Raw genomic sequence first — 26,486 nt, 5'->3', positions numbered from 1 at the left:
AGACCACTGATAATCTCCCTCAATCTGGGGCTCCATGCAAGATCTCACCCCGTGGTGTCAAAATGATCACAAGGACGGTGAGCAAAAATCCCAGAACCACACCGGGGGACCTAGTGAATGGACCTGTAGAGAGATGGGGCCAAAGTAACAAAGGCTAACGGTAACAGTAACGCACTACGCCGCCAGGGACTCAAATCATGCAGTGCCAGATGTGTCCCTCTGCTTAAGCCAGTACGTGTCTGGGCCCGTCTGAAGTTTGCTAGAGAGCATTTGGATGATCCAGAAGAGGATTGGGAGAATGTCATATGGTCAGATGAAACCAAAGTAGAACTTTTTGGTAAAGACTCAACTTGTCGTATTTGGAGGTGAAAGAATGCTGGGTTGCATCCAAAGAACACCATACCTACTGTGAAGCATGGGGGTGGAAACATCATGCTTTGGGTCTGTTTTTCTGCCAAGGGACCAGGACGACTGATCTGTGTAATTGAAAGAATGAATGGGCCAATGTATCGTGAGATTTTGAGTGAAAACCACCTTCCATCAGCAAGAGCGTTGATGATGAAACATGGCTGGGTCTTTCAGCATGACAATGATCCCAAACACACCGCCCGGGCAAGGAGTGGCTTCGTAAACCTTTGGAGGGAGTTGAAAGTCCGTGTTGCCCAATGACAATCCCAAAACATCACTGCTCTAGAGGAGATCTACATGGAGGAATGGGCCAAAATACCAGCAACAGTGTGTGAAAACCTTGTGAAGACTTTCAGAAAATGTTTGACCTCTGTCATTGCAGACAAATGGTATAAAACAAAGTATTGAGACGAATTATTGTTATTGACCAAATACTTATTTTCCACCATAATTTGCAAATAAATTCTTAAAAAATCAGAGAATGTGATTTTATGGATTTTTTTCCCTCATTATGTCTCATAGTTGAGGCATATCTATGATGAACATTACAGGTTTCTCTCATCTTTTCAAATGGGAGAGCTTGCACAATTGGTGGCTGACTAAATACTTGTTTGCCCCACTGTATAAAGAACTAAGGTTCATTATTTGGGACAAACCTTTTTATTTTCACAGTTTATCTCTCCGGTCTTTCCATTGACCCTCCCCCCTTACCCTGGGTGAATTGTACTAGTGTCGTCTAGAGAATATAGCTAACTAGCCTTCCCATGTCCTGTGAACAGTCATTAAAGGAGAACTCCAGACCATAAAAATTGTCCCCCATAGTGCCGGCAGTAAAAAAAATAAAGATGTACATACCTTCCTCCGCTCCCCCGGGGCCTCTGGTAACCGTCTCCGGTCTCCGCCGCATCCACTTCCTGGTTGCCGGTGGTCGGATCAATCAGCCAATCACCAGCCGCAGCGCAGTCCGACTCGGCCGGCGATAGGCTGAGCGGCAGTGTGAAAGTGCTTCAGGACACAATATTCTTAACTACACCGGCACCTGCGGCCGGGCCGAAAACGTCACACTGCCACTCAGACTAGCGCCGGCTGGTGGTTGGCTGATTCATCCGACCACCGGCAACCAGGAAGTGGATCGCGGCGGAGACGGAGAATGTACATCTTTATTCTTACATCTGCTATGCACGGTTGCTAAAATGGACAGAGATGTCAGCAGAGAGCACTGTGCCCGTAATATCATCAGTGTTTCAAAAAGAAAGGAATTTCCTCTGTAGCATTCAGCAGCTAATAATTACTGGAAGGATTAAGATTTTTTAATAGAAGTAATTTACAAATATGTTTAACTTTCTGGCACCAGTTGATTTAAAAGAAAAAAGGTTTTCACCGGAGTACCCCTTAAGGACGCAGGACGTTTGAGTACGTCCTGTCAAATCCCGGCCCCCTGCCGCTAGCCAGAGGGGAGCCGGTGCACGATGCCTGCTGAAATCGTTCAGCAGGCATCGCGGCATATCGCCCAGGGGGGTCAGGACAATTCAGCCCAGCGATCTGCGGCAGATTCTGGGTCAATCGGGTCTCCAGTGACCCGGAATTACAGGCTGTACTCCGAACAGCCATAGCTAGCAGGGGTTAGGTGGCACTGGTGCCACCTCACGATCGCCCTGTTTCGTCGGCCGGTTTACCGGCCAACCAATCAGGGCACCTGCTGCGGGTGTCACTCCCGCAACCCGCTCCGCCCCTCTTCCGGAGCACGTGAGCGGGTGCGGGAAGAAGACCCCGGGAGCTGGGGACCCCGATCCCCAGCGTCAATGTTGGGATCAGGGCCCCAGGAGCGGCGGCGGCGGCGAGGGACTGACCTGTGTCCCGGAGCAGCAGTAGGAGGTGAGTGACAGCCTCCTGCTGTTGCTTAGCAACAGCTCCCAGCATGCAAAAAGGGCATGCTGGGAGCTGTAGTTATGCAACAGCAGGAGGCAGACCACCACAACTCCCAGCATTCCCTTATGGGCATGCTGGGACTTATAGTTTTGCAACAGCTGGAGGCACATTTTTTCTATGGAAAAGTGTACCTTCAGCTGTTGTATAACTACAACTCCCAGCATGCCCGTTGGCTGTCGGTGACTGCTGAGAGTTGTAGTTTTGCAACAGCTGAAGGCACACTGGTTGTGAAACACTGAGTTAAGTAGCAAACCAGTGTGTCTCCAGCTGTTGCATAACTACAATCCCCAGCATCCCCAGCCAAAATAGTATGCCTCCAGCTGTTGCATAACTACAAGACCCAGCATGCCCTTCCGCTGTCCGTACATGCTGGGGGTTGTAGCTTTTGCAACAGCTGAAGGCACACTGGTTGCAAAACACTGAGTTTGTTACCAAACTCAGTGTTTCACAACCAGTGTGCCTCCAGCTGTTGCAAAACTACAACTCCCAGCATGCACTGATAGACCGTACATGCTGGGAGTTGTAGTTTTGCAACAGCCCACTGTTCCAAAGATCTGTCAGACACCAGTGGGGTGTAAATTCTCACTGCACCCCTCATTACATTCCGTGAGGGGTGTAGTTTCCGAAATGGGGTCACATGTGTTTTTTTTTTTTTTTTTTGCGTTTGTCAAACCACTGTAACAATCAGCCACCCCTGTGCAAATCACCTCAAATGTATATGGTGCACTCTCACTTCTGGGCCTTGTTGTGCGCCCCCAGAGCACTTTGCACCCACATATGGGGTATCTCCGTAGTCGGTAGAAATTGTGTTACAAATTTTGGGGGGCTTTTTTCCCTTTTACCTCTTGGCAAAATGAAAAGTATAGGGCAACACCAGCATGTTAGTGTAAAAAATTTATTTTTTTACACTAACATGCTGGTGTGGACCCCAACTTCACCTTTTCATAAGGGGTTAAAGGAGAAAAAGCCCCCCAAAATTTGTAAGGCAATTTCTCCCGAGTACGGCGATACCCCATATGTGACCCTAAACTGTTGCCTTGAAACACGACAGGGCTCCAAAGTGAGAGCGCCATGCGCATTTGAGGCCTGAATTAGGGATTTGCATAGGGGTGGACATAGGGGTATTCTATGCCAGTGATTCCCAAACAGGGTGCCTCCAGCTGTTGCAAAACTCCCAGCATGCTTCGACAGTCAACGGCTGTCCGGCAATACTGGGAGTTGTTGTTTTGCAACAGCTGGAGGCTCCATTTTGAAAACAGTGGCGTACCAGATGTTTTTCATTTTTATTGGGGAGAGGAGGCGGGCTGTGTAGGGGTATGTGTATATGTAGTGTTTTTTTACTTTTTATTTTATTTTGTGTTAGTGTAGTGTAGTGTTTTTAGGGTACAGTCACAGGGGCGGGGGGTTACAGTGAGTTTCCCGCTGAGAGTTTGAGCTGCCGCGCAAAATTTGCTGCATCGCAAACTTGCAGCCTGATACTCACTGTAAGCCCCTGCCCATGTAAATGTACCCTGTACATTCACAGGGGGGGGGGGGGGGCCTCCAGCTGTTGCAAAACTACAACTCCCAGCATGCACAGTCTATCAGTGCATGCTGGTAGTTATAGTTTTGCAACAGCTGGAGGCACACGGGTTGGGAAACACTGAGTTAGGAAACAGACAATGTTTCCCAACCAGTGTGCCTCCTGTTGTTGCAAAACCACAACTCCCAAACATTCTCAGGCATGCTGGAAGTAGTAGTTCGGCAACATCTTTAGAGCCAGATGTTGCCGAACTACAACTCCCAGCATGCTTGGAGTTGTAGTTTGCAACATCTGGAGGACTACAGTTTGCAGACCACTAATACAGTGGTTCCCAATCTGTGCCCTTCCAGATGTTGCAAAACTACAATTCCCAGTATGCCAAAACTGTCCAGGCATGCTGGGAGTTGTAGTTCTGCAACATCTGAAGGGCCAAATGTTACAGATCTACAACTCCCAGCATACCTGGACAGTAAGGGCATGCTGAGGATGCGTAGTTTTGCAACATCTGGAAGGGCACAGTGGTCCCAAAACTGCAGACCTCCAGATGTTGCAAAACTGCAACTCCCAGCATGCCCAGATGCCAAGGGCTGTCTGGGCATGCGGGGAGTTGTAGTATACAGGGTCCCAATACAGCAATGCATGTTGCTTTACGGCGACGTGCATTGCTGTAAAGGGCCCGACCGCGGCTGAAGAGGAACTCGCCTGTCGCCGCCGTCTTTATCGCCGGGATCCGGGTCTTCAGGGACGAGGTAAGTACCGGGGCCGGTCCCCAGCACCCCCCCGTCCCCCGCCGCGTCCTCCGGTCTTCCTCCCGTCCTCTCCGGACTTCCAGGGGCCGGGCAGGATGGGAGAAAGCAACCGCCCCCCCCCCCCCCCCCTGCGATTGGTCGGTTAACTAACCGAAGAATCGCAGGGGATCGGAGGAGGTGGCAGGCTGGCTCCTATACTTCAGCATGGTCCTGGCTGTCTGTGACAGCCGGGATCATGCAAAATTACAGGGCGGTCGGGTCCCAGAGACCCGATCAGCCTGGTATCGCCGCAGATCTCAAGGGCGATTTCCCTTGCGATTTGCGGCGATCGCCGACATGGGGGGCCTACATGGCCCCCCTCGGCGTTTGCCCTGGATCCCTTCTGAAGGATTTCAGCAGGGATCCGCTTCCGATCTCCGCCGGGTGAGCTGCGGAGACCAGGAAAAGACCATGGCGTATGCATACGTCATGGGTCCTTAAGTGGTTAAACCATTTTTAAACAGTCTTAATAATAACACTTTGAATAAAAATTTTACTACACCCACAGATCTTAAAACCATTGAATTTTTAGACCTAAAGATTACCAACACAGGAGATAGATTAGAACTTGGCACATTCCACAAACCTACCACCAAAAATAGCTGTATCCTTTTTTTCCGGCTGCAACCTTCCAAGATGGCTGCTCAATATTCCATCCAGCCAATACAGAAGATTGGAAAGAAATTGTACAAGTGACAATATCAAATTGAAATCGAATCCCTGACCCATAAATTCATACAAAAAGGATACCCTAAAAGAATATTAGACAAAGCTAAAATAAAGATAGAAAATCAGGAGAGAAGTTCCTACTTTAATCACACAACACAAATACCTCAAAAAGAAGATAACATAGGTCTCATTCTCCCGTACAATCATGAATATAAAAAAAAATAGAAAGAATTCTCAAAAATAACTGGCATTTATCACAGCGGGATACATTTTTAACCCAATCCTAACATCAACATCCATCATCTACACTAAAGCCCCCAACCTCAGCTCACGAATAGCCCCCACTAAACAAAATAAATCCATTACACATACAGAAAAATCATGGCTCAATTTTCAAGGATTTTATCGTTGTAACACATGTTGTAATTGTAAAATAACCAATTTTCCAAAGAAAACCGAAAAAATCAGTTCCACAGTCAACAATTACAAATGGAACATCACAGACAACATATCCTGCAATACCAAAGGGGTAATCTACATCATTCAATGCAATTGCAATAAACAATATGTGGGCAGGACAAAAAGATCACTCAAAACACGTATCTCAGAGCACATCAATAACATCAAAAAAGGTAACCCCAAACACCCCCTATCACTACATTTTACACAATTCCAGTTGTAATCAAGACCCTTCTCATTTAATTTACACAGGTATAGAAAAAAATCAAAAAATAATTACATTGCAAAAATTTCTAGAGCAGAGGCCAGAAAAATATATGAACTAGAAACGATGGAACCTAAAGGGTTAAATTCCGAACTGGAAATTTTCGGTTTCATAAAGAGAGATTTTTTTTTACATATATCCATATTTTTACATTTCACCTTGCATTTATACATTTCCATCACACATTCAGAATTCACTTTTATTGTTACTTCTCATTCTCATTGTATTAGTACATTTTTTTTCAAACATTCCTTGTCAAATTGAGAAATATATATCCACTTTTATCCTTTTGTCCTTTTATTCCCATTCTATTTAATTCTCATTTTCAGCTCTTTTTCCATTTGTTTCACTATCGTTTTATACATATCGTCTTATGCATATTGCATTTTATACAAGCTAGTTTTTAGACATGCTATGAGTTTACAATCAAGTCCGCATTTTCCTAATCTTTGTCCACATTTTACAAAGAGACTGGAATCAACTCACACACTATTCCAATTATCCTAATTACACTCATGTCATCAAATACGGACTATATAAGACTCAAAGAGAGATGGGGTATCTATTACATTGCTATTGAGAAAGGGGTCTTCCCGAAACGCGTCTACCGTACTTACCCACCTTGTCAATACAGACCACCCTGAAGAAACAACCATCTACAGCATTTCCAGCACTTGCAACTGCTGGAACCCCGGAAGAGCACTCTGCATTGCTGGACACACACAAAGATGCTGTCTGCTCACACTCACCGCCGGACTGTTGCCTTAATTCCACCGCCAAATACTGGCCAGACGCCAACCTGTGCCAGTTCGGATACCAAGCAAGACCAGCACACGGACACCATCCCTGGGCCGGCCGCACAGCTGTGCCAGTTCTCATCCCGGAGATCATTAGAAGTGGTGCGGTGAGTGGTGCATATCACCAGCCTCTTATTACAAACTATTATTGTGCTACTAAATAACACGGATACAATATCAATATATTGAACTACTTGCGGGTGGCTGTATTGAGGATCATTTACAAAATTGTTTTTTTTTTTTACAACATATATACCTCCAGTGACAAGTAATTTTAAATGATTTTAGATTATTTTAACAGTTCATTTGTGTTCATGTATGAATTTTGAGTACCAATAAGTATACAGTCCACAGCAAGGGCCCTGCTTGGACATACTTTCATCTCTAGTCGTGGCCTATGCTCCAAAAGAAAGACCTGAACAGGGGATAGCAGAGGCAAGTTTGTTTATTTTAATAATTTTTGAGGCCTTTCAATGTGCTCATAATTGTAGTGAATTGGCAGGGTGAGCCGGCTGTAAAATACGGGTTCATCTATTGGAGGGATTGGGAAGTAGGCTCCCCCTGTCACCCATCTGCAACCCTGTGATGCAGTACTGGTGGTTGCCAGAAACAGAAACCTTTAACTCCCAGCTACCAGTGTAATACTGACAGGTATAATATACAGCAGTACAAATGTACTATTGTATACTAGACATTAAATCAGACAAATCGCAACTTCAAGTCCCTAAAAGAGACAAAAGAAAAAACAATCCCCATTTTTTAACCTCTTCAGGACACAGCGTATGGATACGCCCTGCATTCCAAGTCCTTAAGGACCGAGGGCGTATCCATACGCCCGTGGGAAATCCGGTCCCCACCGCTAGACGGTTGGGGACCGGAGCCGGATGCCTGCTGAAATCATTCAGCAGGCACCCCGACACATCGCCCAGGGGGGGTCCTGAGACCCCCCCCCCCATGTCGGCGATCGGAGAAAATCGCATGTCAATTCAGACATGCGATTTTCTCCAATTCCGGGCTGATCGGGTCTCTGGTGACCCGATCACCCGGAAAATAGGGCTGATCGGAGCTGTCAGCAACAGCCCCGATCAGCCTAAGGGATAGGAGTGAGGTCGCAAAGCTGCGATCTCCTCCTATCCCCTGCCATTAGTGAGAAAGGAGTTCTTTCCAATGGCAGCACTGGACAGGGGGTTGCCATGGCAACCCCCGTTCTGCCCGCCCCTGGATGTCGAGGGGATCTGGGAAGAAGATGGAGGCCGTACCTGCAGGAGAAGATGCCTGATCTTCGCTGGAGCCTGCTGGATCAGGTAGGGAATCGACAGTGGGGGGGGGAATTGAAAGTGAAAGTAAAATGATCTTTACTGTGGTAACCACTAGGAAGGCCAAACTGCAACTCCCAGCATGCCCAGACAGCCAAAGGCTGTCTGGGCATGCTGGGTGTTGTAGTTTTGCAACATCTGGAGGGTCACAGTTTGGAGACCACTGTTACAGTGGTGCCCAAACAGTAGCCCTCCACATGTTGCCAAACTACAACTCTCAGCATGCCTCGACTGCCCAGGCATGCTGGGAGTTGTAGTTCTGTAACATCTCTCCCTTCAGATTTAGAAATTTTCATGAAATTTTTGAAAATTTCAGCTCTACTTTGAAGCCCTCTAATTTTTTCAAAAAGCAAAAATATGTCCATTTTATGATGCCAACATAAAGTGGACATATTGTATTTGTGAAGAAAAATTAAATTTATTGGGAATATCCATTTTCCTTACAAGTAGAGAGCTTCAAAGTTAGAAAAATGCTAAATTTTCATGAAATTTGGGGATTTTTCACCAAAAAAGGATGCAATTAACGCAGAAAATTTAACACCAAAATAAAGTAGAATATGTCACGAAAAAACAATCTCAGAATCAGAATATTCGGTAAAAGCGTTTTCGCGTTATTAATTCATAAAGTGACGGTGGTCATAATTGCGAAAAAGGGCTCAGTCCTTAAGGTGAAAAAGGGCTGCGTCCTTAAGGGGTTAATAAAATAGAGAGAAGGGATTTTTTTTGAAAAATGCGATTCGCCCGCTACGCCGAATTTTCTGAAAAAATTTGTTTCGATCCGAATTTATTCACGGCAAATCGCTAGTAAAAATGGCTATTTCGGGCCTACAGAGAGCCTCAATAGGGATGTAGAACACTTTGCCTTGTCGTAACACTCATAGGGAGTGTGCTATGTTGGTGAAATACTGTTATTCAGTATGACATTCAGATTACAGGTGTCGCTGTTAGAATCACTGTCGTAGAGCGACACAATGACAGAGTCTGGAGGTGTGGCATCAGTATGAGGAAACCATATAGCGGCAGCATGAGGAAACCATATAGTGGCTGAATGACACAGCCTTGAGGTGGGGACAGCATGAGGAGACCATATTGTGGCTGAATTACACAGCCTGGAGGTGGGGACCGCATGAGGAGACCATATTGTGGCTGAATTACACAGCCTGGAGGTGGCGGCAGCATGAGGAGACCATATGGTGGAAGAATGAGACAGCCTTGAGTTGGCAGCATGAGGAGAACATATGGTGGCAGAATGAGACAGCCTAGAGCTGGCATCAGAAGTCCAAAAAGTGACCCGGTGACAGAGTGGCGCGGTGGGTGACAATGCCAGTACCCGGTGACGAAGGTGGATGAAAGAAGAACTTTGCATCATATGTGTGGCATCAGGCGGGTGGCAGGATCAGAATAGTAGCCGAAACGGTCTCTTTTGTAGAAATCTTAGTGTGCACAAGTAAGTATTGAGGATATACGTTACGTAAAACTTAACTTTTAATAATATTATTAGGATAAGATATATGTACCCAAATAAATTTTTTTACTTAACAAAAAGGAAAGGTGTACAAAAAACACAATGTGCCACCTACCCCACCAAGTGTTGATGTGATGCATAGACCTCTAAGGGTGCATTCCCACCTGGCGTATACGCAACGTATTTCAAGCTGCGCAAAATTTACGGCAGCATCAGGAAATGCGCTGCGTATTCCTTGCTCACTATACACACAGGGCTTTCTGGTGGCAGCCTTACGTGTGTAGTGAGTTTTGGAGGCGGAGCAGTGTGCCAGCATGACTGTGACACACGGCTCCGCCTCCAAAACTCACTGCGCACACAGGGCTGCCGCCGGAAAGCCCTGTGAGTGTATAGTGAGCAAGGAATACGCAGTGTATTTCCTGCTGCCGCCGTAAATTTTGCGCTGCGTATAAGCCAGGTGGGAACGCACCCTAAAAGGTGGAAGGGAACAACTTATGTATGGTCCATTGTAACCGGTGGGGATAAAAACTTCCCCTGTAAGGCCCTGCTCTCGCACTATTAATTCACTTCTTGGCAAGTGTTACTTGCCCTAAAAAGGGCGGCCCTACACAGCAACCTCTCCCTATTTCCACCTACAAACAATGCCATTTCCTAGGGTTTTTAGTTGGAAAAAGGGAGAGGTTCCTGTGTGGGGCTGCCCATTTTAGGACGAGTAAAACTTTCCTCCAAAAGTCGAATGGAACAACTTATTGTCCATTGTAGCAGGTGGGGGTAAAAACTTTCCCTGTAAGGCCCTACTCTCGCACCTATTAATTCCTTTCTTGGCAAGTGTTACTCGCCCTGAAAAGGGCAGCCCCACACAGGAACCTCTCCCTATTTCCAACTAAAAACCCTGGGAAATGGCAGTGTTTTTAGTTGGAAATAGGGAGAGGTTCCTGTGTGCGGCTGTCCTTTTTAGCGTGAGTAAAATTTGCCAAGAAGGGAATTAATAGTGCGAGAGTAGGGCCTTAAAGGGGAAGCTTTTACCCCCCCCCCACCGGTTACAATGGTCCATATATTGTTCCTTTTCTGCCTTTTAGAGGTCTTTGCATCACATTAATACTTGGTGGTGTAGGTGGCACATGGTGTTTTTTGCACACCTTTCCTTTTGCTTTTTATCCTAAGAAAAGTTAAGTTTTAGCTAATGCATATCCTCAATACTTGAATCTGATGCGGAGGAATTTCTTTAAGGATGGAGCAGCACCTTTAAATACGTTTTGCACTATCCATATTTGTGAAGTGTAAGTGTGGCACCATGGTCAATCTATTCTGATGGATCAGGCATTGGTGGATGGAAATCCTTGCTGATCCATGCCTGATTCATCTTCACAAATGTCAGTCTCTCCACAATTTTTGGTGGACAGACAAGTTCTCCTTTGGGTTACTATGGCCCCCGCCGCACTAAACACCCGCTCTGATGGCACACTACTGGCCGCGAAGGACAGCATTTCCCAGGCAAACTCAGCTACTTGCGGCCACAAATAAAGTTTGGCTGCCCAGAAGTCCAGCGGATCTTCAAAGTGTGTTGGCTGGGTCATGTCAAGGTATGCCACCACCTGCTGGTTGAGTTCCTGCTCCAGGTCTACGTGCTGCTGATGAGTTGCTTCACTATGCGGGTGAAGAAAGCTACTCATCAGCGATTCTAGACTGAGGCTGCTGGAGCTGGTACTGCTCTTGCCACCCCACCCCTCCCCAGCAGCTGTGACAGTGGAAGGTGAACGCAGAGGGCCCCCCGAGTCAGACCTGGGAGAGGATGGACGTTGGCGCAGATAGGCATCGGCTAACTGACTATGTATGATGTCTCTGTAGTAGTAGGTCAGTTTGTCTTCCCTCTCAGTGGGTGTAAAAAAGGCCCCAATTTTGTGCCGGTAGCGAGGGTACAATAAGGTGGAGAGCCAGAAGTCATCCTGCTGCCGAATGGTGACAATTCGGCGGTCACTACGCAAGCAAGTGAGCATGCATCGTGCCATTTATGCAAGTGACTCGGAGGGACTCCCTGCATCCATCTCCACTGCACACTGCTACTGTGTGTCTGGGTCCTCTGTCTCGTCTTCCTCATCACCCTCTAACTCCTCTAGCTGCTCTTGCTCCTCCTCTCCTGTCAGATAACTATAAAAACCACCCATTTTGCGAAACCTTAACTACGCTCCACTGTCCCCCTCCTCCAATTCAGCCCCCACAGGGCTCATGTGGCTTTGAAATGTAGGCGCCATGTCTCCAGTGCCCTGACCAGCCATCGTTTCCAACACTTGTAGGAAATGAAGCAGTGGAATGACGTTCATCCTGTAATCCTGGCTAATAATGTGGCTTCCTCAAAGGGCCTGAGCAAACGGCAGGTGTCACATATGAGCTGTCACTGGTTGACATTGAAGTTACCCAGGGGAATCCCCCTAGCTGCTTGGATCATCAAGAAATCGGTGATGGCTTCTCTGTTCGTATAGTTGGTCCAACATATGGAGGATGGAATTCCAACGTGTGGAAACATTGCAAATCTGACTGTTACGGGATGCCGTTCTGCAGCTCAAGGAGAGGGTGTTTTGCGGTGTAAGAGTGGCTAAAGTGCATACAAAGTTTCCTTCCCAATGTTAAGATGTCTTGCAGATGGGGGGGGGGGGGGAACACTTCAGGAATCGCTTGGCAACCAGATTGAACATGTGTGCCATGCAGGGTGCATGGCTCAGGCTTCCTTGTCGCAGCACAGACAAGATGTTCTTCCCATTGTCTGTCACCATGGTTCCCATTTCCAATTTTCGTGGAGTAAGCCTTGATTCGATTTCTTGATGAATGACTTTTAGCAGTTCCTTCCTTTGTGTGACACCGTTCGCCAAGGCAAACCATGTGAAGAACAGCGTGACACTGCTGTGCCCTGCACACATGATATGCTGGAGGGGCACTGAGACTTGTCAGTGCAGTGGAAGATGAGGACACTGTGGAGGATGAGGAGGCAGAGTCACACTGTCACAGCACCAATGGCCTGAGAGCGTGGAGGTGGAAGCGGTGTGACCTATCAAAGTTGCTGTTATGGCTGTACAGGAACCACATTTACCCAGTGGGCCATAAAGGACATGTATTATCCCTGACCGTAGTTACAGCTGCACGCGTCGCCACTGCCGTGCACTTTGGTATACACCTACAGGATCAAGGACTGGCCCACCTTCTGTTCCACAAAATTGTTCAGAGCTGGTACTGCTTTTCTCGCAAATAAATGACTGCTTGGGACACTCCTCTGCTCGGCACAAGCTTACAGTCCTCTGAAAGGTGCAGAGTCCACCACTTGAAAAGGGAGGGACTGCAGTACCAGCAACTTGGACAGGAGCACATTCAGCTTCTGCGCTGTTGGATGAGTGGGCACATACTGTTCTCTCTTGGCTTCGCTGATGGATTGCTGGCGGAATGACTGACTCGAAGTAGGAGGAACAGGAGCATCTGGAGTGACAGAAGAGGGGTATGACCGACAGCTTCCTTTGTTTGAGGTGGTGGAGCCTTTGCTGGCTGAAACAACGAGCGGCGTGCCACTGGCTTATGCCGCAGACTGGACCACTGCATCTGTTCTCCCGGCAGTTTTGTGGTGATGCTGCGTATGTTGATGCAGGGCCGTGGTGCCAACATTGGGAACCTGGCCACGCTTCACCTTCTGCCGACACATCTTGCGTGTGGCCAGGTTAAAATCCTCCGGATGCCTGATGAAAAAATGCCACACCGCCGAGTAGCTGATTTTCCACCCAACAGTCCGCACTGAATGACTGCTACTGCCGCCGACTCCAGGGATGAAAACACTGTGCCCATTGCCAGGCAGGCATACCAGTGTGGTCTGTGACAAGTCGTGGAACCACGGGTGGCGTACTCTTAGACAGACTGAGTTGGTCTGAGGAGTACAAAGAAAAGCTAAGTGTTAACTGTGTCTTATAAGGGCACATGTTTTATATGTTAGAGGGAAGCCCTCCAGTTGATTTATTTAACACCTTAACGAGGAAGGACGTATATTTACGTCCTCCGCTGGCTCCCGCGATATGCCGTGTCGGTCCCGGTGGCTATCAACGGCCGGGACCTGCAGCTAATATAGGACACCACCGATCGCGGTGATGCCCTGTATTAACCCTTCAGACGCGGCGATGAAAGCTGACCACCGCGTCTGAAGTGGAAGTATCCCGGCTGCTCAGTCGGGCTGTTTGGGACAGCTGCGGTGAAATTGCGGCGTCCCAAACAATTTACAGGACACCGGGAGGGCCCTTACCTGCCTCCTCGGTGTCTGATCGGCGAATGACTGCTCCGTGCCTGAGATCCAGGCAGGAGCAGTCACGCGCCGATAACACTAATCACAGGCGTGTTAATACACGCCAGTGATCTGTGTAAAAGATCAGTGTGTGCAGTGTTATAGGTCCCTACGGGAGCTATAACACTGCAAAAAAAAAAAAAAGGGTTAATAAAGGTCATTTAACCCCTTCCCTAATAAAAGTTTGAATCACTCCCCTTTTCCCATAAAAAAAAATAAAGTGTAAATAAAAATAAACATATGTGGTATCGCCGCGTGCGTAAATATCCGAACTATAAAAAATATATCGTTAATTAAACTGCACGGTCAATGGCGTACACGTAAAAAAAAAATCCAAAGTCCAAAAAAGCGTATTTTCGGTCACTTTTTATACCATTAAAAAATGAATAAAAAGTGATCAAGAAGTGCGATCAAAACAAAAATGGTACCGATAAAAATGAGCCCTCAAACCGCCCTGTACGTGGAAAAATTAAAAAGTTATAGGGGTCAGAAGATGACATTTTTAAACGTATACATTTTCCTGCATGTAGTTATGATTTTTTCCAGAAGTACGACAAAATGAAACCTATATAAGTAGAGAACCATTTTAACCATATGGACCTACAGAATAATAAGGTGTAATTTTTACCGAAATATGCACTGCATAGAAACGGAAGCCCCCAAAAGTTACAAAATGGCAATTTTTTCTTCGATTTTTGTCACACAATGATTTTTTTTTCTGTTTAGCCATGAATTTTTGGGTAAAATGACTCCCTGGTCCTGTTAACAGCATTTAAAACATGCTCCGACTGCTATCAGCAGCCAGAACCCAGGGTTAATGCCAGGCATCACCGATCGGGCAGATGCCTGGCATTAACCCTTTAGACGCTGCAATTACCGCCGTGTATGTAAATGTCCGGACTATTAAAATATAAGGTTAGCTAAACTGCACAGTCAATGGCGTACACGAAAAAAATACCAAAGCCCAAAATTTAGCATTTTTGATTACTTCATATACCATAAAAAATTAATAAAAACAATCAAAAATTTCCATAAAAAAATGGTACCGATAAAAACTACAGAACATGTCGCAAAAAATGAGCCATATTATACCCCCGTATGCAGAAAAATACAAATGCAGACGATGACAATTTTAAACATTCTTTGCTGTTAAAGGGGAATTCCAGGCAAAACCTTTTTTTGTATTTATCAACTGGCTCCGGAAAGTTAAACAGATTTGTAAATTACTTCTATTAAAAAATCTTAATCTTTCCAATAGTTATTAGCTTCTGAAGTTTTCTGTCTAACTGCTCAATGATGATGTCACGTCCCGGGAGCTGTGTATGATGGGAGAATATCCCCATAGGAACTGCACAGCTCCCGGGACGTGAGTCATCAGAGAGCAGTTAGACAGAAAACAACAACTCAGCTTCAGAAGCTAATAAATATTGGAAGGATTAAGATTTTTAATAGAAGTAAATTACAAATCTGTTTAACTTTCCGGAGCCAGTTGATATATAAAAAAGTTTTGGCCTGGAATACCCCTTTAAATCTGACTACAGATTAGTCAGACAAAAAATGTTTTTCAGATATGGGGTATCTAAGTGAGTACTACTCAATTATCAATGCACAGTGTATAAAATATACATACCCTCTCAATAAATATTGCTATATGACCTCCCAAATTCATACAAAATTACGAAAAGAAAGCTGTAGTCATTGAAACCATGATTATTACAAATTGTATAAATCTTTGTTAAACATTACATTAAAAATGGAAGAATTCCACCCAAAGGAAAAAAAAAAGATTTATACAATTTATTCGACTTACCATATTTATCGGCGTAGAACACTCACTTTTTAGGCAAATTTTTTTAGCCTAAAGTCTATCTGCGTGTTATACGCCGATAAGCCACTGCAGTTCAATGATTTAAAGCGGGCGCTTTAAATCAATGAACTGCAGCGGCTTTGCAGGTGCAGAGACCTGCCGGCTTCTCTGCCCCTGCCTGTCCTGGGGTCTAGAGCCCTGCTGCCGGCCCTTCTCTCCCCCTGCTATCGGTGCCGCTGCCCGTTCTCTCCCCCTGGCTATCGGCAGCAGGCAATGGGGCAGCGGCGCCGACAGACAGACAGGGGGAGGAAAAGGGGCAGCGGCACCCATTGCCGGCGCCGCTGCCCCGTTGCCTCCCCCATCCCCGGTTGTATAATTACCTGTTGCCGGGGTCGGGTCCGCGCTGCTTCAGGCCTCCAGTGTGCGTCCCCTGCGTCGTTGCTATGTGCTGTGAGACGCAATGACTTCACTCTTCATTCCGTCGCGCCGTGCATAGCAACGACACACGCACCCTCATTTTACCAAGGAAATTTGGGTAAAACTTTTTTACCCAAATATCCTTGGTAAAATGAGGGTGCGTGTTATAGGCCGGTGCCTGGTATACCCCGATAAATACGGTATTTTATCTGATCATGCAAATTAGTACAATTGCTGTTTTGATAACATCCCCTCCCCCATCCAAGTTTTGAAGTTATTATTATACGTCCAATCCCCCTAGGAAACATGAGTATTTGTACACTGCAAAAGCTGTATTGCAGTGGATTACATTTTGATAGATTTCTAGGTTGCTATTTGGGTATGTAAACACAGAGTACTTGACAAGGAATTTATTTGCCTAATTGTGCACCAGTATTCCGCTCCAATTCTTCCTTGAATGAAAGTTCCATTGACTTTAATGGTCTTTCCGCCACTCTGTTCACACAGAGGTATTTCCTGGGAAGAAATTCTGACTAGGAATCATATTCTACAAGAAGATTTAACATGTTTATTCTGGTGGAATCCGCAGGTAAAAGCTTATTGAAGTCAGAGACTTTTTTTTTTTTTCCTGACGAAATGAGTTTGTAGCGGAAATGACACAGAATTTTTGTGTGGATCAAACCCCAAAATGGCTGAACTTTCTCAACAGCTCTTAACCTGTTAAGGACCCATGACGTACCGGGACGTCATGAGTCCGCTCCCATTCTATAACGCGGGGCCCCGCCTCATAGCGGGTCGGGCCCGGCCTCTAACAAGGCGCTGATCGCAGTAACCCGCGCTATTACCCCTTTAGACGTGGCGTTCAAAGTTGATCGCCACGTCTAAAGTGAAACTAAAACTTTGCCGGTTAGCTCAGGGAGCTGTTCGGGATCGCCGTGGCGAAATCGCTGCATCCCGAACAGCTTACAGGTCAGCCTGAGGGTCCCTACCTGCCTCCTTGCTGTCCAATCGCCGAATGACTACTCAGTGCCAGAGATCCAGGCATGAGCAGTCAAGCGGCAGAATCGTCAATCAATGGTTTCCTATGAGAAACAATTGAAAGATGTAAAAGATCAGTGTGTGCAGGGTTATAGCCCCTTATGGGAGCTATAACACAGCAAAAGGGCAAAAAAAGTGAATAACGATCATTTAACCCCTTCCCTAATAAAAGTTTGAATCACCCCCCCTTTTCCCATAAAAAAAAAAAACTGTAAATAAAAATAAACCTATGTGGTATCGCCGCGTGCGGAAATGTCCGAATTATAAAAATATGTCATTAATTAAACCGCACAGTTAATGGCGTACTCCCAAAAAAATTCCAAAGTCCAAAACTAGTGTATTTTTGGTCACTTTTTATGTCATGAAAAAATGAATAAAAAGATCAAAAAGTCCGATCAATACAAAAATGGTACTGCTAAAAACTTCAGATCATGGCGCAAACAATGAGCCCTCAAACCACCCCATACGTACAAAAAAAAAAGTTAGGGGTCAGAAGATGACAATTTTAAACGTATGCATTTTCCTGCATGTAGTTACGATTTTTTCCAGAAGTAAGACAAAATCAAACCTACATAAGTAGGGTATCATTTTAATCATATGGACCTACAGAATAAATAGGTGTAATTTTTACCGAAAAATGTAATGTGTAGAAACGGAAGCTCAATTTTGTTTCACAATGATTTTTTTTTCTGTGTCGCCGTAGATTTTTGGGTAAAATGACTAACGTCATAACAAAGAAGAGTTGGTGGCGCAAACAATAAGCCATCATATGGATTTTTAGGTGCAAAATTGAAAGAGTTATGATTTTTTAAAGGTAAGGAGGAAAAAACTAAAATACAAAAACGGAAAAAAAAACGGGTCCTTAAGGGGTTATTGATCCTCCTCCTGATTTCCTTTTCAAATTCTACATCAATTTCTGAGACTATTCCGCCAAGCTCCAAGACGAGGATGGCAAATTGACTATATTTCTAGGCCGAAATCTTACCTAGTCAATTCCTTAATGTGAACATACCCTTACTATGGCATCTGGGGAATTTTAAAACCCAGAAACAGAGTTCTCTCCTGTTGGTAGGTTTTAACGGTAAGGTACAGTTTGTGGCCTGCTCCATCCTCCCTTCCTCACATCATGACATAAAAGGAACGATGGAACCCTATGTATATTTGTACTTCAATGCCATTTCATTCTTAATTTACTATGTTTTGTCTTTTGTTTACTAAAGTGTGTATGAACACGAAATGGTTTGCGTAAAGGCAATACTTGAATTTTCCTTGATTTTTACTCGTTTAGATGGACAACAGTGGGAAGTAGTTGCATTGGGTACTGGAGAGTTAAATTTTGGACAGAACCCTCAGAACGACGGAAGACTTCTTCATGATTCACATGCTATAGTTTCAGCCAGACGTTCCTTGCTGAGGTATTTATGTCTTGTTTTATATAATAATGTTCCGATTAGCAGGTATCTTCCTGCTATTCTTCCTCTCTATTTGATTAGGCAGTTTGCGGCAGTTGCTGTCTCATAGCCAATCCATTGCAGAGTGTGGTACTCATTATCTTCGGCGGTCTCATTTAAGCAGTTGTAGCATGTGTCTTATGCAATACGATCTCTCTCTAAGAGTCAGAGCCCCTTTCTGGAGACCCCGGCTGTTGTAGATGAAACTCAGTTTTACCCTTTAGTGACCAGCTGGCAGTGCTACAAATAATGAATGCTTCCCCACTCTGCTTGCTTTCTTAATCTTAGAATGGTCACAATTTAACATCTATTTGTGTGAATGCTATTTACAAACCACTAAGCACTTTCCTTTAGTGTTAGGTAAGCATTCATTGGACCCCGATACTGACAGCATTATATCAGCAGCTCAAATCCAGTATTTTTTATGACAGTCTATTCTACAGTTGTGCCTTTTGAATAATACACATTATAATGTCCCCTCTCTAACATATAAGGCCCTGTCAGACTTTCCTGATATAACAGTTTGGGCCTGTGATTTGTACACAGAATGCAGGTCCTGCATGGATTCTATGGTATCATCCATATTTACGTAGTTGTCCTAGACAGAAAAAAAATATTATGACAACCTTTATGCCACTTTTTCAGGTCATCCACATAACAGCACCACTGGAGATGTACCCCATAGTTCCTAATAGGTACAGGAACAAAGATGATAAAAGCTCCCTCCCACAGCAACCCCTCAGTGTTTTACTGATCCTGTTAGGGGTAAACACAAGAGGTCTTACCTCCTTCTGGTCCTGTGGCTGGCCACAGGGTCAGGTGAAATAAGTCAGGTGGCAAGGGTTGGTGATAGATGGTGTTCCCCTACTTGTTAGCATGCATCTGTTGGTACAAGCATAAGGCACACAATCATGCTTCTCTTGAACTCTTCCTGCACCTGATACCATTAGACTTTGCAGGCATGGACATGGAATCTTATTGGTGGAGTGCCTTTTAGTGCCATATTCGAGTCTCTGATCTGAGGTCTGGCAGGAAACCAGCATTTCTTTTTTGTTCATGCATCATGGAGGGTACATCTACTTCCCGCTCCCAGGGGCAGACTGGCAGGTCATTATGCAGGACTTAGACGGGCAGTCACAGAGGAGCAGAGATCTCCACATACAACACAACCGCAGTGACTGCCCGACCAAAACCTTCTCTGTACCTGCTACATGCTGTAGTTGAAAGACCTGTGGTGATGTCAGTCATGTGGCCAGTACATGTAAGGAGGGGGGGGGGGGGGGGTTGCAGAGCTCATCTGGAGAGTAATGATTGTGGCTGAAGGACCCATGAGGATGATCATATGACAGGAGTAGACAAAGCTCAACAGGAGAATTATTATTCTTGGGGAAGGGTGATTCAAATTTTATTAGGGAAGGGGTTTAATCACTTTTTTTTTTAAAACACTTTTATAGTCCTATAGAGGGCTATTACATGCAATCTTCAGATAGCATAGCATTGATCAGTGTTATCAGTGCTCTGCTGCTCCAGCCTGCCATGGCTGACTGGAGCATCAGATCATCGATCGGACGAGGAGGAGGCGGCGGGTAAAGGCCCTCCCGCTGTCCTCTCAGCAGATGGGGACACCGCGGTGGTCCCGATTAGCACCGCTGAGCACCCGGGTGTGCTTTTTAAAATTTTTGATGCCACGTCTAAGAGATTAATTTCGGGCATCACTGTGGCCACCCTGCTATTACCCGCGCTCAGCTCCTGAGCACGTCACGGAAGGCGACCAGGAAAAGGGCGTACAGGAAGTTATTTCCTGTAGACCTTTTATTTAAAAATATATAAAACGTTACAATAATAATCACCTCCATAACAATAATACAAAATACATACACCTTTACAATATTATACACATAATGAGTCCATATAAGTCTTTAAATGTCCATCAAATTATTTCCTGGTCCAGCCACATTCACACCAATATGACAACTACCCCACACGTGCAAACTACTTAACACTACTTTATTATGATAATAATCCTACTCTAATAATAACACTAATCATAATTATTACCTTAATACTAATAAACTAAACTAAAAATCCCTTGTCCGGTTGCATTTTTCTTACCCAAAATAATTAATCTGTGTCACAAACCACCAAACGCCACAAACGGAAAATACTTTTTTTTTTTTTGTCCCTGAGCTGGTCCTGCATCCCATGCCCCCAGTACATAACAGATGTCCATGAACCAGTCCAGAATTTTTTATTTTTTTTGGTATATTTAGAGTCCCATATAAACCCCACCTCCCCCCACCTTTTCCCCACCTCCCAACCTAACCAACACAGTGTTCAAAAACCAACCCCTAGGGGAAAAAAAAACAGTAATATTAATATACAAACACTAAATATATAAAAATACACTAACATTACAAATATATACAAAAATGGTACACAATATAAAAAACAAACACACAGCCCAAGTTCAGTGCCTGCAAGCCCTATATTACCATATACCTACAGCACAAAACAAAAAGACTAATGTGCCAGCATCGGCCCACAACCAGAGGGAAACAAGCACTTTAAAATCAGAGCCCCTCCACAGACGAGAGGCCCTGCCAGCACCCAGTCTCTCGTAATCCAGAGAACGCACCTTCACCAGGTCACCCGGTATCTTCCTAACCACCTCACCCACAGGGAAGATTTTACACAGCATCGACAAAAAACAACATGTGTTCCACGTGTAGTAGCTGAGTAGGAATAAAGTGCTCCGGTCCCAGCCTGCAAGGTGTCTGAATGCCCCATAGGACCTTTCCACATAGGATAGACTGGCCAGCCTAGGCCAACCAATGGAAGCGTCCACCCTATTGTAAACCTTTGTGTTAAAGGGACAATGAAGCAGAAAATGCTCTATGCTTTCCAGCATGCCTCCACACTCCTCGCGCGGGGACATCCCCGGTCCTCAGAGCTCCTGCACTTCAGATTGTCCCTCACACACAGTTTCCCATGGAATCAGTGCCAAGTCAAGTCCCAAAACTTCAAGGGGATCCTGATAGTATTCAAAAGCCCTAAACCCACCTCCAGATTCCGACTTGGGCAATCCTTGAGCGCCAATGGCCTCTGGAAATGAGAAGACAGGACCCTCTTGTCAAGGAATTTCCTTCAGAGTCCTAATCTCCCACATCCCCAGACCCCACCGACGAATAACCTTCAGAACCAAGGTAGCATAAGCCGGGAGATGCCCGTGTGGTGTGCAAAGATCTTTCACTTGCCCTCCTGTCTCCCATTCCTGGAAGAAAGGCCGAAACATCCCCTATAGGAGGATACCGACAGAGGCGCTCTCTCTTTCCAGAGGTTTGCAATATTGATCTTAAGAAAGGTATTCACTAGGAATACCACGGGGTTGACCATACACAACCCTCCAGGAACCTCCCTCTTCACTAGGTTCAGTCTATTCCCCCATAACATTTAGAAGAACAAACTGTAGACCCGTGTCCCGAGTGGTTCTGGCAACATGCATACGCTGCCCAGATATATCCGCAAAGGAAGCAGGAATGTTATGAACAGGTTAACCCTTTCCCGGAGGGTCAATGACCAACCCTTCCACTGATCCACCTTCTGAGTGGTGATCTTAAGCCTGTGGCAGTTTTGTTTGGGGTAATCCCCTTGGCCAAATTCGATGCCAAGGACTTTTGCAGATTCCTGGGGCTCTGGAAGGGTGTCCGGGAGATCAAACATGGGATCCCCACCTTCCAGCCAGAGACTCTCACACTTACCCTGACTGATCTTGGACCCGGATGCCTCAGAGTAGCGGTCTACCTCTGACATCACCCATCGGCCTTCCTCTTGAGAGGAGACAAACACGGTGACATCATCAGCATACGCTATCGCCCTCAGAGCCGAATCCGGCACTGCCAGGTCCATTCTCAGCCCCGCCAACGGTCCACAATCAATCCTCCTAAGGAAAGGATCAATTGCAAATACGTACAGCAACAGGCTCAAAGGACAACCCTGATGAATGCCAGACCCAACCTCAAAAGAGCAGCCAATCCAACCCTTCACAATCGGGAAACTCTCTGCCCCTTCATACAAGGTCTTAAGCCAATCAACAAATTCCCCAGGCAGGCCATATCTCAGAAGAACAGACCAGAGGTACTCATGGTTAACTCGATCAAACGCTTTTGCCTGATCAAAGGACAGAAAGTACCACTTCCAGTGGCCAGCCCTACCCTGCTCTACAGCCTCTCGGACACTGAGCACAGCACTAAATGTACTGCGGCCTGGAACAGAGCAATGCTGAGCCCCCGAAAGGAGCCAGGGTGCAAACTCCAGCAGCTGATTAACCCCTTAAGGACCCAGCCAATTTTCACTGTAGGACCCGGCCATTTTTTCAAAAAAAATTTTGTGACCCATTCTACTTTGTTAGTGGTAAATTTTCGTTGATACTTGCATCATTTCTTGGTGAAAAATTCAAAAATTTGATGAAAAATTAGAAAATTTTGCATTTTTCTAACTTTGAAGCTCTCTGCTTGTAAGGAAAATATACATTCCAGATAAATTATATATTGATTTACATATACAATATGTCAACTTTATGTTTGCATCATAAAGTTTACATGCTAAGACTTTTGGAAGGGCTTCAAAGTTCAGCAGCCATTTTCCAATTTTTTAAAAAAAAATTCTAAATCGGAATTTTTCATGGACCAGTTCAGGTTTGAAGTGGATTTGAAGCGCTTTCTTAGAAATACCCCAAAAAATGACTAAATTATAAAAACTGCACCCCACAAATGATTCAAAATGACATTCAGCAAGTGTGTTAACCCTTTAGGTGTTTCACAGGAATAGCAGCAAAGTGAAGGGGAAAATCTTCATTTTTTACATTGCATGTTCTTGTAGACCCAGTTTTTGAATTTTTACAAGGGTAAAAGGAGAAAAATCCTTTCAAAATTTGTAACCCAATTTCTCTTGAGTAAGGAAATACCTCATATGTGTATGTAAAGTGTTCGGCGGGCGCAGTAGAGGGCTCAGAAGGGAAGGAGCGACAATAGGATTTTGGAGAGTGAGTTTTTCTGTAATGGTTTTTCTCTATCGGCTCCATTGGGGGACACAGACCTTGGGTATATGCTGCTGCCTCTAGGAGGCTTGACACTATGGTAACCAAAAAGTCGGCTCCTTCCAGCAGGATATACCTGCCTCCAGGCCACTTAACTAATCAGTTTTTAGCATAGTGTCTTAAAGGAGTAGTCCAGTGGTGAACCCAGTGGTGAACAACTTATCCCCTATCCTAAGGATAGGAGATAAGTTTGAGATCGTGTGGGTCCGACTGCTGGGGCCCCCTGCGATCTCCTGTACGGAGCCCCGACAGCCCGCGGGAAGGGGGAGTGTTGACCTCCGCACGAAGCAGCGGCCGACACGCCCCCTCAATACAACTGTATGGCAGAACCGAAGCGCTGCCTTCTGCAATCTCCGGCTCTGCCATTGAGATGTATTGAGGGGGCGTGTCGGCCGCCGCTTCGTGTGGTGGTCGACACCCGCTATCTGGCCGGAGAGCCTGGCCCCCGTACAGAGGGCCCCAGCGGTCGGACCCCCGCGATCTCAAACTTATCTCCTATCCTTAGGATAGGGGATACGTTTTTCACCACTGGACTACCCCTTTAAGGAGGTAGACACTGGTCTGGAGTTCTCCAGACCAGGTCTCATATTTTTTAGGTTTAGGGAAAGTGTTAGTGCTTTATTCCTTTTTCTTTCTGTTTTTAGGTGGGGACTCAGGAACTGCGGTTCACTGTTTCCCCATTGCGAGAGGTGGCAGGCATCTTGGATGTACTGTTAACCCCCTCTCGCCAATGGTCAGCGCTTGGGGTTGTACCTCATGGGTCTGGGTCCCTCTACCTCCCCTTCGCCTTGCTATGAGCTTGGCTTGCTGCAGGTGACAATGCTGACTGAAGACTACATTCTGAAGACTTCTTTAGGCAAGTTCTTCAGCACAGGTATTTTTTTCTCCTTAGGTCTTGCAACAGCTGGAGACCCCTGTTTTGGACCACTATTCTTCCTGAAGCTGGGGCTTGCCATGTAATAGTTTTATTTTCTATCGGCTCCATTGGGGGACACTGACCATGGGTGTATGCTGCTGTCACTAGGAGTCTCGACACTGGCAACAAGAGAAGTCGGCTCCTCCCAGCAGGGTATGCCCGCCCACAGGCACCTGAGGTAATCAGTTTTAGCTTAGTGTTTAAGGAGGTGCACATGGTCTGGAGTTCTCTCAGACCAGGTCTTATGTTTTATTATTTTCCTAGTTAGGGATGTGTTAGTTTTCATATGTTTTCAGGAGGGGATTCAGGAACTGCGGCTCACTGTCTCACCATTGCGATTGAGGGGGCACAGACATTGCGTACATGCGCTGTTAACCCCCTCTCGCCAACGGTCAGTGCCTGGGGTTGTACCTTATGGGTCAGGTTCCCCCTATTTCCCTGCTTGCCTTGCTCGCACATGGTAGCTCGGCGTGATGCAGGTGACAGAAAGCTGACTGAAGACCTCAAAGAAGACTTCATTAGGTAAGTTCTTCTGACTGAGGTGAGTATATTCCCTGTCTCCTTAGGTACAGCCTTGCAACCTCTGGAGACCCTCACTTTTTGCCCACTTTTTCTCAGGGGCTGGCCTGGACAGGGTTTTTTTTTCCATATTTATTGCTGGGGGGAGCAGGAGCATTTTTGGACTGGGGCACAGCTTTATTCATACTTTTCACTTTCCTGAACGATATATGTGTGTGTGTTTCCTTAAGCGGCTGACAGCCGCAGCGTTTTTACTATGCGGGCGCATGAAGCGCCGGCTTACTTTCGCCTTCGGCAGCAGTCGGCTGCCGGCGGCGTTTCGCTCGCTCGCTTCCCCGCAAGCGCAAATGCGAATGACATGTGCGCTCAGGGAGAGGAGCGGGGAGGGTGCCGTTACTGACCTTCTTGTCAGAAGCTGAGGGCACTCTAGCTCCGCCCCCTCTGTTGGGGCTTCTAAGAGGCGCGAATTAGCCTCCAATCAGCGCTGTGCACGCGTTGTGAGAGGCAGGGGCCAATCAGCAGTGCCCCTGCTCCTGGCTTGCCCCTCTTTTGCTATTGGCCGGCATTTCTCCCTTCTCTATCTATACTAGAACGGAGTTCTTCTCACAGCAGCTGCCCTGGGGTCACAGACTTGGGCTGCACAGACAACTGGAGCGTTAGTTCATCATTTTTTCTGTAAAAGCTGTAATTCCAAAATGCCTGGTTCTGCTGAACCCATTTGCTCCCTCTAAACTGTTAACTGGAGTGTTAGCCACTCATTACATCTGTAAAAGCTGCATCTCAAAAATGTCTGGTTCTGCTGAACCACTTGTTCTGCCTGCTCCACTGCTCCCCCAGACCCTCCTGCTATTCTACCCCGGTTGTCTTTCAGACCCGGTGGTTTCAGCCGCCCCTCCAGCCAGGGTTCTCTCCCTCCCCCAGTCTCTATCCGACTTGGCTCAGGTCTCCCGTTATGTGGTGACTGCATTGGAGAGGCCCTCCCACTCTCCCCCTATACTGATGCTCTTGCAGCGTCATGGGGGTGTTTTTCATCTGACTCATCCGAGTCTTCTGGCAGGCACAGGCGCTCCCCTCACAGGCATCGCTCCGTTACTCCGCCCTGTAGCAAGCGTCGCTCCCCTAGAGGACGCTCCCATGGTCGCTGCTCTGGCTCTCCAGACCCACGTACCTGGTCAGTCTCCCCCTCTTTCAGGGCCACCTCACATGTTCCCATTCACCTGGAGAACTTGTGGAGGAAGTTTCCGATTCAGCGTCTGATTCAGAGGACCACACAGATATGTTGGACATGGTGCACTCATTGGTCTCTGCCACAA

The 26,486-nt window shown here is 46.1% G+C and overlaps 1 protein-coding gene across 5 annotated transcripts in view; it reads left to right on the top strand.

Annotated features, from left to right (window-relative positions):
• ADAD1 (adenosine deaminase domain containing 1) overlaps nucleotides 1–26,486 on the top strand; it is a 190,310-nt gene that overhangs the window by 91,002 nt on the left and 72,822 nt on the right. For all 5 annotated transcript variants that reach the window (XM_056564051.1, XM_056564067.1, XM_056564044.1 and 2 more), the window contains one exon: nucleotides 18,481–18,607. In XM_056564051.1, the coding sequence (XP_056420026.1) occupies nucleotides 18,481–18,607 (127 nt within the window). The remainder of the gene's footprint in view (nucleotides 1–18,480; nucleotides 18,608–26,486) is intronic.

This window comes from Hyla sarda, chromosome 1 (assembly GCF_029499605.1).
Source record: "Hyla sarda isolate aHylSar1 chromosome 1, aHylSar1.hap1, whole genome shotgun sequence".
Lineage (NCBI taxonomy): Eukaryota > Metazoa > Chordata > Amphibia > Anura > Hylidae > Hyla > Hyla sarda.
Note: the sequence above shows the minus strand (reverse complement) of the source record. Positions and strands in the feature narration are given on the sequence as shown.